This window comes from Nothoprocta perdicaria, unplaced genomic scaffold (genome assembly GCF_003342845.1).
Source record: "Nothoprocta perdicaria isolate Ctin4 unplaced genomic scaffold, notPer1 scaffold_6, whole genome shotgun sequence".
NCBI classification, from domain to species: Eukaryota; Metazoa; Chordata; class Aves; order Tinamiformes; family Tinamidae; genus Nothoprocta; species Nothoprocta perdicaria.
In genome coordinates this window covers 1,225,055-1,239,797 of record NW_020455865.1, presented here as the reverse complement: position 1 = coordinate 1,239,797, position 14,743 = coordinate 1,225,055, and the positions used below count along the sequence as shown (strand labels likewise).

Here is a 14,743-nt window from a genome sequence, read left to right as displayed (position 1 = left end):
GTGCCTAGAAAAACCAGCCTGAAGGGCCCCTTCGGGCAGCCCCACATTCCACCCTTCCCGGTGCCTGGTCCAGGCCGGGCTCCCGCTTTCAGGAAGGGCTTTTCCCGGGGCTCGCGGGCAGCACGACCACGGGGCGCAGGGCGCTTCGCTACCCCCATTCCCCTCTCTTTGTTTTGATAGGCAAATAAGATAGTTACAGCCCATTCATGTACTGCCAGCTATAACATTTATAGATATAATGCTAACGTACACTTGCATAAGGAGTAGGATACACTTTATGAATGCCATTTTGTCCTTAAGGGGAAAAAAAAAAAAAAAAAAAAAAAAAAAAAAGAAGAAACAAAAGCAAGCAAACCCAGAAGCGGGTGCTGCGGTTGCTGGTGTTTCCAGTTTCCCCAGAGCCCCAGGCTCTGCCTGGCTGCCCCTGCGCCAAGGGCTCCCCACGACCTCCGGGGCTGCTCTATCGGGGAAAGAAATTAAAATTCCACTACAAGAGCTCATCCAACGGCACGAGTCAAATGGCTGCCTCTATTCCAAGGTGGGGGGGGCTGAACTCAACTTAAACCTCGTGGGTTAACCCGGCAGAGCCCCCGGGCCAGGCTCTGCTCCCAGCACCCAACGCGTGACCCCCCAAACCCTGTCGGTCCCGCGGCTAAGGCCGGACTAACCGAACCGGGTGCCGCCCGCGTGGGCGGGAAGCCCCCGTGCACCGGGACCCATCTGTGCTCCAGGCTGCGCTGAGCACTGAAAACACACGCACCGCTGCGGCAGCAGAACTGGCTGAAACCCCGAGGTGCAAAAACCCCCTCGTGCTTTGGTCAGTGCAGGAGGCACCGGAGTGGTCAGTGGCGGAGAGTGAGGAGCAAGAAATCAGCCACAGGGACCAGGCGGCACAGGGGCTCCCAACAAAAAACTCTGGACAAAAAGCGCTGGGAATCGTGGCCCGGCAGCTGTCCTGGCTAAGCTTTCCATAAAAACACACCTGGTTTTATGCTGGAGCAAAACACAAAATAAAACAAAAACCCTGTCGATTCCCAAGGCACGACAAAAGGCCATTGGGAGTCTTACTCAAAGGTTTCCCATCGCTTTCTGAGCTGTTCAACCTTACCTGGTGTGGATGACACCTCCTGCTTTGTCTTTTTTAACAACTCTTCAAATGGATCTCTTGTCTCCTCAGATTTGGAGGGTTTTAACACTGACTCTAAGCCCTTAGCTGGCCTGGAAGGGATCAAAGGAGGTTCATTAGAGAGGAGAGCTACCGCTTGCTTGGTATCTACCTTTGAACTYGACTGTCCCACTGGCAACGTTCTGGTTTGGGCAGGGCCACTTAGACACGTTGGCTGGAGAGAGCTCGTTGGAGAAAGGCTGTGGCTCTGCAGCAACAAGGAGCTGGCTGGTGGCACAGCCGGAGCTTGGCTGAACAGGTTGGGCATGGACAGAGTTGAAATATTTGGCTGAGGTCTCTGTGGTTGGTAGAAACCAGAATTAGGGGCTATAAAGCTTGCGCTATAGGCGTGACCCAGGGAGGGGGCGAACGAGCCCCGGGGGGGTCTCACTAGGGACGCCGAGAGGGCTCCCGGCACCGTCTGTGTAAAGGGGTTCGGGGCCGGGCGCAGCACGGGGGGTGCCGGGGAGGGGAAGCCGAGCGGCTGGGTGAACGGGGCAGCTGCAGGAGGCACCAAGTCAGCGGGCACCGTGGCGAAGCCTCCCGCCACCGAGCTCTGCAGGCCGGGTGGCCCCTGCGGGCTCGTGCTTTGCCAGCTGCCTGTTTTTAGCGGATCCAGCAGGCTAAGAAGGTAGTCGCTCTCATGGCCTGCATTATCTGCCTTCACCTTGACAGGCTGGAGCATCTCAGCAGCGCTGGGAGCACGGGACAGCAGCTGCGATGGATGAGAGGAGTAACTTACAGGCTGCTGGATTTCAGGGTCCCGGGACACACTAGCAAGTCCAAAGGGCTCTGGGATAAGATCTGGGACCAAAGGGCTGCGGCCTGCAGTGTGCGTGAGAATTTCTGTGGCCGCTGCCGCCTGATGCTTGGAAGCCCGGGGCGCTGGTGGCGGTGGGACTATCCCCAGCTCAGGAGTCTTCCTCCCCTGCGGCCGTGGGATCGTGATGTTCCCTTGCGGAGCGGGGCTCGAGTCGTCCCTGTCGGCGGGGGCCAGCGCCGTGTCCCTGCTGCGCAGCCTCCGGGTGCTGGGTGCCGCGTTCCCCAGCGCCGCCAGGGGCCTTTCTGGCGAGCCTTGGGAATACTTGGTGGGAATGGCCATGTCGTCATGACCCATGCTCCATAGTTTGTTGTAGGGGTGGGACAGCTTCATGCTTGGCACAATCCTGTTCCTCTCAGACACGCCTAGGTCCATCCTCTGCAAAAAAGCGTAACCGTGTTAGTGCGACTCATGTCCCAGCACAGACTGGTGAAGAGGGGCCCTGCACTGCGGGCGCAGCAGGATGTGTCCGAAGGGCCCACAGGAAGCTGCAGCTCCCAGCTCATCCTCCAAGGGCTCTCTGAGCTGTGACATCCTCTGGCCCCTGGTAGGAGCCACCTTAGGAGCTCAGCTCTGTAGCTAAGGTTTAGGAGATTAAAAACCTTAATTGCTATATGGAAAATGCYGCCAAGAAAAATATCTGGCTATAACATATTAAATATTACTAGAGAGTTGATGTGATCTCCTTTTCTCTCATACCCCATGAAGATATCAGAGACTGCTTTAGAGCTGCACTTTCTAAGCATCACATAATYAGTTAAGTTCTCTTTAAAAGAAAACTTGTGTTTTATGAAGTTCATTGTCCCCCTGATGCCAGGGCCAGACATGACCCAAAGTCAAAATAATGACCATAAGCTCATTTAAACAAGGACACGCAATGTGGAAGGGTCCCGAGGGAATGAAAAAGAACCTGAACGCATGAACAAAGTACTGGAAAATGGATGCAACCACCCAATGATAAGAAAAGGCTTCCTAAAGGATAAAGGAGGGCGAGAGCGCGGGCGCCCGCAGAGCGCAGCGAGGCCTCTCCCACCTGGTAGTCGAACGTGCACCGCTCGTCTCCCTCTTCCTTGGGGGTCCGCAGGTCCTCCAGGCTCTTGGCTTGGCTGAGAGGCTGCGGCTGCGTCTCCATGTCCAAGCCGGGGAAAATGTCCTCGAGCAGGCTGACGCCGGCGGCCCTGGGCGCGGGTAGCGGGCTTGGCCCCCGGGCCTCCCGGCCCCTCTCCGGGCTGGCGGCCTCTTCACCATCGRCGCTGTCCGACTCCTTGAGGGCCCGGTAGGGCTGCGGCCTGGGGGCAGGAAAACAAACGTCATGGGACCCGCGAGAGCCTCCCTAGGCTCTTTTAAAGCACGTGTCTAGGGAGGTGCTCGATGCCTTCCAGACAGTCCGTGGGGTGGCAGGACAGAGCTCACGGGGCCCCGCAACCCACTGGCACATGAGCCAAGCTGCAGGGGCAGCAGGACGTGCAGGGACACATGGGCATGGGGGGATTTGCAGGAAGAGCCATGCTGGGAGGAGAACGGGCGCCAGCACAGCCCCTCCCTGCCCTGCGGGCTCACCGCRTGCCCGGAGCCGGCACGGACGCGAAGCTGAGCGCCCTCCTGCAATTATTGGGAATGCTGTGCAGGGGTCCAGCGATTAGATCGGTGTCACCTTATCAAGAAACAACACAATCCATTATGGAGACACCTATTTTACATTTCCAGCCAGGACCTAGTTAGCAGGCTGCCTTTCCGCCGTGCACCTCAGTGCAACGCGCGGATTTGCATCGCGCCGCGTACGGAGCGCGGCAGCACAACCTGCCGCCAATTAGTCCGGGAAGCGCCATGCTCCCTGCCGGGATTGGCACTTGACTGGCAGGCAGGTCTACCACGGCATTTAAACATGGTTTTCAATTTAAAAACTGTATTTGTAGAGACCCCCAAAAGAGAGATAACATGGAAGAATCCTCCTCTTTCCATGTTGTGCTATAATACATTTGTGCAATGCAAATTTGTAAGCAGAGCCCAGGGTGCGTCACAGGTTGCGGCAAAGGGCAGAGCGGGGGGCACGCGGCCCACACCGAGGGCAGGGATCCCTCCTGCCCCAGGAACGGGGGTCCCTCCTGCCCTTTGCTCCCTGCAGGCCCCCAAGCCCGTCCCCAGCGGCAGGGGACGGGGGGACTGGCCRGGACCCTCCACATCGCCCCTCCCCGGCGCCTGGAGGAGTCCGGGGAACACGCAGGGTGGCTTGAGCCCYTGCCCCAGGGTTGGTGCTGGCAGCCACTCGCACAGGGACCTCGTGGGCACCACTCGGCAGCCCAGTCCCAGCGCCAGCAATGTTAACTGCGGGAGCACGTYGGAAATGCCAAGCAATGGAGCAGGCCAAGCCGCTGCACAAGGCCCAGACTAGCACAAAGAAAGGAAACAGGAGAGACCATTCGAAAGGAGCAGAGAAGAAAAAGTTTTCAGAGAAGCCACAGACAGAATCCTCTTCCTGCCGAAATTCATCATCAGAAGAGTCCTCAGAGAGGAAGACCGTATAGTGTCGCATGGGCTTTACCAGGCTGAAGGAGACAGGGAGAGAAAAGCAGGTTACCAATGTGACACCAAAGCGGCAGGAGTGACCCGGCTCCGCACCCGCACGCCCGGCCCGCGTCCCGAGGGCTGGGATGGACGGGGGGTTCCGCCACCCAGGCGCGAGTGGCAGCGGGGACACCAGCCTGCGGGTGGCAGCGCACGGAGCACCGAGCACCACAGCAGGACACAGGTGCTGCAGAGCCAGGACGAGGAGGCAGAAGGGACCAGAAGGGCCTGCAGGGAAGGCCAAGACCCCGCGTGGCCACYGCAAACACGCGGCAGCCCCGGGGAAGCCAAAGCAGCCCCCCAGCCCCGTTGGGCGCCGCTGCTCCCCACGGCGGGGACACGAGCGCCGAGGGGAGCGCAGCGCTGGCACCCACCGCGGGGCCGCGAGCGGGGCCGCCCTCGCGCCCTGCACAGCCAAGCCCCTCGCCGAGCCCTGCCCGCCGCCGAGCTGAGCACGTCTGCGGGTCGCAGCAGCCCGTGACAGCCCTGACAGCCGCGGCTGTTCCTTTTTAAACACCGTGTCAGCAACACGGCGCAATAGAGCCGGGGATGCGCTCGGCGGCTCCGCGCGCCGCCGCCACAGCTCCCGCTCCCTTTTTAATGAGCAAGATCTGCATCTCGGGAGCTTTTTTCATGTGTCAGGATGCATGGACAAATCAGCAGCACATCACGCTGGCCAAAAATGAAATGCTGACAAATGTAGATATTTCAAATTTAATTGACACCTAAATGTGCTTGAGAAAAAAAGCAGATCCAGAAAATATGAGCATAGGATTTGAGCATTAATAAGGAGATTTCTGTAATAATTTTTGAATTTGTGTATTTTATTAACCACTCTGCTTTTTCCTGATTGCAGAGATTACGGTCCAAAGGGGTTGGGTGGAGCGTGAACTTGTTTTCATTAGTCAACTAGAAAGGGCTTCCCACATTTGAGAGAAGATTCTGAGATTTGGGTTTAATTTGGATTTATTCTTATCTTAAAAAAAAAAAAAAAAAAGCTACACAATCAACCTTGGAACCTGGAATATTTGTCCCTCTTACGACAATGAAGAGAATGGGGCACCTGGATGCACCACCTTTCTCTGCCAACACGGCCCACGAGACCTGGCACCACGCGCACGGGGAGCAGAACCCAGCCCTGCACATCGCGACTGCTCGGGACACCTAAGCGCRAGCTAAGGAAATACCAAAATATTTCCTTGATTTTTAAAGCATCACTTTGCATTCTGTGACATTGTGCACACTGCCACCACTTGAATAAAACCCAAAATATTTGCATTCCCTCCCCGCAGCCACCGCTTCGTGGGACCATCCGTGGGGCCGGCGGCAGAGCCCCCAGCCTCGCTACYGCATCCCATGGGATCCCGGGAAGGCCGTAAGGAAGCGCTGCAGCCCCAGCGCCTCCTGACATGCTGTTAATTGCGAGCCTGACCCTCTGATTTCCTATTTTAATTTCCACCCACTCCGCGTGCCCTGGAAGGCGACAAGGCAGCACTTAGAGACCCGGAGCCACTGGAAGCCTATTTGGCAGTTAATAGGAATCCTCGCTGCGGTGTGAAAGAGAGCTCTCAAAGAACTGCCTCTCTGCTAAAAAATGCAGYCCCTCATTGCTCTGAAGAACCAATWTGTGTTTAAAGAGGCACGTCCCATGGGTTTAGGGTTGCCCCGGGTGGTAATCCAACACTTTGAGCTCACAACTGCAAATTCTTCCTGTTATTGTATAGCTAAAAGTTTTTATATTATACATAATGGCAATTTTGAAGAATATTTGTACTTCATAAACCTTTCTGGCTTTGAATTATTGATATAATTGCTAGTGATAGGGTTGAGTATGGAAAGAAACTTCTAACTGAACCGAAGCGCCTCCTTGCAAACACAGGTGAACATCTGAGAACGGTACCGGGCTAATAATCAGCTGTGGAGCCACTGCAATTAGACTAATTACTGTGGTCGAGCTCGCTGAGAAGTACCCTCCTCCGCCACGCTCTGCGCGGGGGATTTCCCAGGCCCCATGGGGCGCCCCATGTGCCCCGGACACACACCCAGCCGTCCCGCCGCACGAGGCTGCAGCCTTTGCGGGACCCACACCCCACGCACGGAAAACCCTGGTCCCACGTGGGCAAATCCCCTTTCCCACATGGACCCTCTCAGCTGGGCGCCCGGGTGCCCTCTGATCCGTGCACCACTACAGCTCGCGCATCACGTCTCGGTTCGGGAGCTCCCGAGGTCTCCACCACCTCGGGCAGCAGGGCTGAGGCGGCCTGGCCTCCTCTCCCGCTCGAGAGCTCGAGCCGCAGCCTGCTCTCCTGCTCAGCAGCCCCGCTCCCTGCCACCCGCCTGCCAGCGGCRCAGAGAGGGGGTCCCTCTGGACCATTTGCATCTTTAAAAAAAACAAGCACGCACTTCCACTTACAAGAGTGAGCTGAGTAAAACATCTACATGCTTTCTGAATATCCAGAAGTTAAAGAGATGAAAATTATAAAGGAAAAAAAGAAAAAGAGCCTCCACCTTTCCCACACACCAGAATAAACTCAGTAGTAAAGGAAGGAACCTTCTATTCCAGCTCTTTCCCTATTCCCCCTTTAGTCTAAAGACTGAAAGAAATTAAACAACTAAGCAAGAAATTCAACTCTTCAGCGTACAGAAAACACTAAACCTGAGCACTGCCTTAGCGCTCCTCCACCAGACTTTAAGCAAAGGTGGGCTTGGATCCAGCTTACCAAGACTGGTAAAGCCACCGTCCCCTTCTGCTACATCCTCACAGACCCTCTGCGGAGGACGAGCCGGGAGGCGGCGGCACCGCGGGGCCACGTCTCTGCCGGCCTCGGTCCTGCCTGCCACCTTGCTTCTGAGAAACCCTCCAAGCAGCCACTTCTGGCTCCAGCACCAGGGCTCTGCTGCCAGCCGCGTGCCAGGAGATCTGCCAGAGCCTGTTCTGCCACCTGAAGTTAATAACAGGAAAGAATTAACGTGCATCAGCTGTGTGGTGACACTGCACCTGAGCTGGGTAAGGCACTGCAGCTGGCAACGGCCACAGCCAGCATCACTGCTACGAGAAGCACGTCTCGGTTTGTTCCGCATTTAAAGGGTGGAGGAAATGTCAGGGAAATTACTCTTGAAGAAAAGCCAGGCACCTATGGCTAGAAAAAAAGCTTCCTTTCATTTTGCATATTGTCACTGATCCTCTCTCARTGCAGCAGCTCTGCAATTCACTCTRTGAAAGAAGCTGAGTTGTACAGAATTGCTAAAACGCACTGCGACAAACTTCCATCAAAAAAAAAATTAATTCTGTCTACTACTAGTATTAACAAGAATACTATGTTTCTCAACCATGTTTATGTTACTTTTATTCTGCTACTGTTGGGAACTGAAAATAGATGTGAATAGCATGTCACACTGCAATGCCAGGCAGCTTCTAGCTCCAAACACACCTCATCCACCATTTGAAATGCATATTACAGCTAAGTTGATTTAGGTGTTGCCCAGATATTCACTGAGTCATCAGGTTACACATTCAAGAAAAAAAGACTTTTAAGAAACCCTAAAATCCATTTTAACCTTTGTGCAGCTACCCCATACCTGCCACCYCATGTGAGCTCCTGCAGGACTTGCAACCTACTCCACAAGAGGGCAACCAAATTCCACCATAAAAYGGATAAATCATTTGGTATATTTTAAAGGTGACCATTCATTTTTATCTAAAACCCCAAATCTCTCTCCATGCTGGTGTAAAGGCTCCTCGTGATATGAACATTTCAGCATGTGTTCTCAACAGGAAGAATTTCRGCCATCCCAAATTACACAGAGGACAGACAGCTGGAAAACACCAGGGCATCCCCTGCCCAAGGAGGAAACCCAAGATGCTTCAGGCGCAGGAAACACCAGTTCAAGCTTTTCACATGACTTGGAACAGAGACCCTGGCTCTGCTGCCTGCTGCTCCCGTGGCAGTGCCAGACGGGCCTGTCCCTTCTCCAGCCGTGTTTTTCAAGACACCTTTTCTGTCTAAGATCAACGGCCCYTGGCAGAATGCCCAGACTTCAAGATTCCCGAATTCAGAACTGAAATGAGGCAACCTGCCTATTCAGACACACAGGAAACTCAGCTAACTGTTACCAGACTTCGTATTGGAGCAGAACCTTAGTGCTCTTTTGTACTTACAGACACCTTAAATAGCTACACTGAAATAATTTTGAACCAAAATAGGATATCGATACAGGATGCAGGTATATAATTAAAGGCAATAGTGTTGGTATCATGCTGTGTTGGTATCATATATTCATTCTCTTCTTAGCTTTTTTACTGTTTAACTCAATTACGGCTACATATTATGAAAATAAGCATCAATATCCGTATTATCTTTTCAGAAAGTCCCTCTGCAAAATCCCTCCGGTTGTGTGAGTGGGGGAGCTGGTGCAGGCGACTCGCTCTAGGCCCTAGCAGTCGGCTACAGCAGCACAACTTACTTGGAACATTACCCTCGTTTACTCCGTAGGCAAACCCAAAGCAGTGACAAATTAGCCAGCGCTAGGCGAGACTGGGGGCTCCGCAAGGCTCCGCTCCCAAGCTCATTACAAAGCTGCTGCTGCCGGAGCGCTAACGAGCACGAGAGGCAGCCGCACAACCCCCAGCAAAGCCCCAACAAAAACGAACACACTGCCCCATCCAAACACTCACTAAGCAGGCTCATCAGATTAAGAACAATTTGACACACCGAATTTCCCAAGGAATCTAAGCTTTGGTTTCTGCTTTTTCACTACTGCTGCAAAGCACCCAAAAATTTAAAAATAACCTTTTYTTTTTCCTAGTCCATAAAAATACTACTTTCATTTGTAGGGTTTTGTGCAYTTGTTTTCTTCTTCGGCCGAGTCCAGTTTTGAACACACAGGTCTGTAAACACGCGGGTATCTAAGGAGAAGCTGAGCAGCAGAGCACTTACTGTTCGGGACTCGAAACCGAAGTCCTTCGCCCTTCCACAGCAATATTGCTCTTGGGTCTCTTCACAACATGAGGTCTTGGAGGCCGGACCTACACGGAAGAAATTTCATCAAATACTGCAAGCTGATCCAACAAAAAGCAACAATGACAACAAAATCTGCCATTATCTTAAATGTATCTTCCATTTAGAATTGCTTCTAAACTTTATTTTTATGTGCTACAATGAAGCCACAATTTTGTCAGCATTAATATGAACCACAGCACCCATAACTCATTAAAAGACTTTCCATAAAAAAAATGTTTCTAAGTCTCAAATGACTCACTTTTGTCACTGACCACTCGCTAATAGCCCAGAACTGAACAGTTACCTCAGTGTCCTGCTTGGTACAGGTTAAGCCTCTGGTAAAAGATTTCCTAAATGGGAACTTCATTGAAACAGTTAATTGAAATATTAGAAATGGAAAACCCAGTGCCTGCTTGTACATTGTATGGGACATCATATCTGAGCTCTAGCACCACTACCTGTCCACTTGTTCCTAACAAACCAGCTTAAGAAGCAAAGGATTTGGTGCAGGGAACACTGAAAACACCAAGGCATAGACTAAATGTTACAACACAAAAAGCACTGCTCATTTTTCATAAAAAATTGCTTCCTTTCAGTAGTTGGGTTTATCCCCACAACTGCGATGTTGGTGGATCTTCTTTCTGTTGTCTGCAGTAAAAGCTAGAGGCTTGCTGCAACGGTGCTGCTGCTGTCAGTCCAGTCTTACGTGACATATCCATCATCTTCTGAACTCCAGCTTAATTTTCCCATAAACCTCCACAGGAGAGAAGCTTCCCTTCGAGGAAAGGAATAAGCACATGATGACAGGAGGTTTGCGTGGGGCCTCCCGCTGCCGCTGCCACCCGTGAGCACGGCGCCAGCCTGCCCACGTCAGCACCAGCGCAGGCTGCGCAAACAAGCTCTGCAGCTCCTGCTAGCCAAGCACGGCTTATCTGAAACAAAGCCTAATTTGTTGGCTTAGCTGAATGCCGGCTTCACTAGGAATCCCCAAAGTCCTCAAATAAACGAAAGAACACAACTCAACTGCTGCCCTTAATAGCTGCAGCAGCAGGGACGGTGCCAGCGGCCAGGCCGAGGCACTCTGTGCACGACTGCTGAATTTGTTTGCAATGATAGATGAGGGTTTCCCCACCTCTGCGAGCTTTTAAGAACTGTATTTTCTTGCAAGGAAAAAGCCACCAGACTGTGCATAGAGCTGAAGCGCTTCACAACACTATGCAGGAGATAACAGCAGGATTATTGTCTTGAATTTTCATTTCAAAGGAAATAGTGTACAACAGAAATGGTGAAGAAATTCGGAGATGCGCTGCCACTATTCCTTAGGAAAAAAGATTTATAAAAAGGTCAGATGTTAAGGTCTTGAAGATCAGTCCCCACACAGGGCTGTTCCTCTCTACACTAAAGACAGCTTAAGAATGTGAATTTATGGCAGGAATGGAAGGATTAAGTTTGTGGCAACTTCAACTGAACTTGCAACGTGGTGAAACATGGGGAAAAGAACAACAGAGCTAATTAGACGAGCTGAGCTGTCAGAGTGCGGCTGAATGGCTCGGTGCCAACAAACAAAAGGAATGGGCTGGCAATCAGCAGGATCGATGAAGAATACTGCTTCATTAGGGTTGATAAAACACAGAGCGAGGAGCGAGGGAGAGCGCGTGCAGGAGGGGCAGGGAAGCAGCAGCGGCTGGGGGGAAGAGAACGAGGGAGAAAGGGAAAGAGAGGAAGAAAAAAACCTGTTTAATTAAATCGGAGCTGGAAGATGATGTGTAAAGCTGGCTTGTCATCATGCTGTGAACACTTTCACCTTTTGGGTGGTACCCTGGGGGCGTGATGGTGAGGAGGGAGAAAGATGAGAGTTGTGGRTGGCTCCAGGGGGCTGGCGGAGCAGTGAAGTGCGGGGCGACATGCTAAGAGGCATTTCCAGCATTGTTCATGGCAAAAAGCAGGGAAAAGCCAGGAACCAAGCCAATTCCTTGCTGGATTTTGAGCYTTACGTAGCCAAATAGGCAGGGTTAAATGCATATCAAATGCAAAAGTATGAAAGAAATCCAATTATATGAGCATACAGCCAGGAGAATAAAGGTGAATATCCAGGACAGAAGGCTTAAATGTGCTTATTACAGTCCTCACCAACTTTTTTGCACAATTATTTCATTAYTACTTGTTTTCAAAAAATTGAATGAAGTTCCAAAGAGCCTCCATTAATCCAAACAGAACTCTCTTAACTATAAGCAGCAGCCTTCTCTCTTTCTCAGGACCTTCACAATTCACTTCCCAAACAGCACAACGTGAAGAATATTATCTGTTATGCTTCCTTAACCTTTCTCTGGTCTATGTTTTTCTTTTTATCATCAGTAATGATTCATGCTGCAAGCACTACTGCCCATGGATCCCTCTGGTARCAGCTAAATCCTGAAAACAGCAGGTATTTCTTGGCAACTCTGCTACCACATGGACCTGGCTGGAGGAGCAGGGGGACCTGGCCTCTCATTCAGGGCTTGCCGCAAAACACTAGGACCAATTGCTTCTCCATACCCACCTCTAATGTATGCCAAGATTAAGAGGGTGAAAAAACAGCCTGTACAAAGTGTTATTTACACACACAAAAATGCATTTCATCTATTAAAAGCCAAATAACAGTTCTGAACAACAACAAATTTATGCATATTTGGTACAAGCATATTTTGGGGGAGTGATTATAATCATTTACATTTATCTGGAATTTCCTCTTGATGAATGAAGCATTTCTGTTCCACTTATTGGCACAGCTAGATGAATGCAACAGGAGCTTTTATTATTACATTTCCAACCGTTTATCAATCACATTAGGAGCAGAGACAGTTGACACAAACACATTATACTGAGGACTGCTAACGTCCTACAGCTGGGAGATTAACCARTCTTAGCAAGATCCACTTGGATGCAGTGAACTGTTCAGTGTGCGCGATCCTGCTCGGCGCTCATGTGCCGGGAACCCCGGCGGGCTCCGCAGCCCCGGGGAGCCCCCAGCACCACCGGACAGGCAGGGAAGTTTGTCCCCAGCGTGGTGCGTCCGAGGTCTCCCACACCAGGGAGGTTCAAGAGAACACACACAAGCAGAGGCACCGCTACCTTAGCACACACAGAACTGAAGCGTTCAGTGCAGGAGGCCAGAACAACTCTGTTAAGTCAAACACCCAGAGGTAGAAAGAGGGAGGAGAAGGAAAACATGCTACTGAAACCGAGAAACATGCACCAAAGACCAAAAGTTAAAACACACCCGAGTGCATTTGTTAACCAGTCGCCTGCTCATCTAAAACTAAACACTTCAAACAAGTTTTAGCAAGATTAGATTTGAAAACTTGCATCTCTCTCTCAGGCATATGCATCAACATACGTGGAAGCAAGGAATAAGCTGCACTTGTCTTTTGGTGGAATTAAAATTCACGATGCAAAAATGCTGAATGGAATTAAATACCCCCCAAGCCTGCTGCAAAAACACCTCAGGTCCCTTCAAAACTATTTATTTCCTGAACTGGAAAGAGAGTCCCCAGTGCTGATCCAGTAAAGCTTCCATTTTTAAAGGCTTCTAGTAGAGATAACATAACAATTTGCCTACTGTGTTTTGAATTAAATGTTGCTCAATTATCTGTGCCTAATACAGTGACTGAGAATAATCTGTGTGCAGTTCTTCCATGAGAGTCACCTCTCCTCGCCAAGACACTCTGCCGGCAACGTGGATCCTATGCAATTAAGGAGATTCTCAGCTAGCAGGGTAAATGAGCATAGTATAGATGTCTATCGACCACTGTGTAGTTTTAGCATCCTAATACTCAAACGCAGACTTCATTTTATTTAGATGCATTCACTCATCTATTCCAGGAAGAAAAAATAAGCATCCCAAATTAATTTAAAGCAGAACTTGGGGAGAATAAATACTTTATCTTCAGATTTCTGCTTCCTTTCATATTTGAGCTTAGTGCAAGTCTTCAAAAACTCACTGGCTAAAAACTTATGCCAGCCCAGCAAGAATTTTGGTTTAAGAAATCACCACAAAAGTAAAAACAAACGTTGCAACAGCAGCATCAGTTACCTGCAGAACTGACTGAAAGTTGCAGAACTCGTCAAAGAAAAGCAGAATAAATGCAGGTCCCAGGCTGTGCCACAGCAGAGAAGGAGGCAGTTTAGGAGCATAATTCTCACATTGCTTTTTTTGCAAAGTTCAACAGTCGAAACTATTAAGATTTAGTAACGCTACCAAGAGAGCAATTCAGGCAGTGTTAAGCTGTGGCAGTGAAACAAAACTCCCAGCTACTCACGGGCCTAGAGGAGCGCTGTATCTTTGGAGGCGGCGGCCGGGGCGGACGGACTCTTTGCTGCTGTATCAAAGTGGAAACTTAAGTCATGGGTAAATTAAAGTAATTAATAGCCACCTACACGAAATACCTCTGGTTTTGTGGCAAAAGCAGTTTGAGCGGATGGCAACGTGCAGTTACGCTCATACTCACCTCACAGAATATAAATGTTTCAAAGCAGGGACAATCTCATAACCTACCAAGTGCCGCAACAGGAAGGCAGTGCKACCTGCCTCTGTGACAAATATATTTTGTGAAGGTCATGTTCAATCAAGGTTATCATGGTAACTGCTCCAGACTGAATCATCCAGAATTTACTGAGACTCCTTAGACCCTTAGGGTGGATCCTAACCTGACGTCCCAAGCACCCGGCAAAGTAGAATTTTATGAGGAGCTTCCACTAAAATCTCAGGACTTCTGCTAAAGGCCTCAAACCAGCAAAGGCATTTAAGGACATGAGAGATAAAGTCTCTCATACACTTTCATACACTTACAGAAGAACACGTGCTTACATACCCTACTGCATCCAGGCTTGGGCGCCTGGCCTAGAGCAAAGCGGGCATYGACGTAGGAAAGAAGACAAGAAGACAAAGTCACTGGCAGCTCCAAATGAAAACAGATCTGTGCAAGACCCCAGCAYCAACAGTGCTAGCTGAGGAGACCACAGTTGGATTATTTCAAGCTTCTCAAAACCCTATGGCAGAGGCAGGCTGCCTGGAGAGCAAGACAGAGAGCAGCACGTGCCGGGCAGCCCKCTGCAAAGACACTTGAGCTCCACACACACCCACGTACCCACTCAAGGAGCAGCATTCGTCTGAGAAAATGTGTGACGTGATTTGTTAATCACTGCTTGCTATGG

The 14,743-nt window shown here is 50.7% G+C and overlaps 1 protein-coding gene across 1 annotated transcript in view; it reads right to left on the bottom strand.

Annotated features, from left to right (window-relative positions):
* Positions 1-973: 973 nt before the first annotated feature.
* The window catches only part of DENND1A (DENN domain containing 1A), a 150,208-nt gene continuing 136,438 nt past the window's right edge, over positions 974-14,743 (bottom strand). The window contains exons 20-23 of the mRNA XM_026049414.1: positions 9,488-9,576; positions 4,403-4,531; positions 3,019-3,274; positions 974-2,363 (exon numbers count right to left, since the gene is read on the bottom strand). Of these exons, the coding sequence (XP_025905199.1) occupies positions 1,065-2,363; positions 3,019-3,274; positions 4,403-4,531; positions 9,488-9,576 (1,773 nt within the window). The 3' untranslated portion in view covers positions 974-1,064. The remainder of the gene's footprint in view (positions 2,364-3,018; positions 3,275-4,402; positions 4,532-9,487; positions 9,577-14,743) is intronic.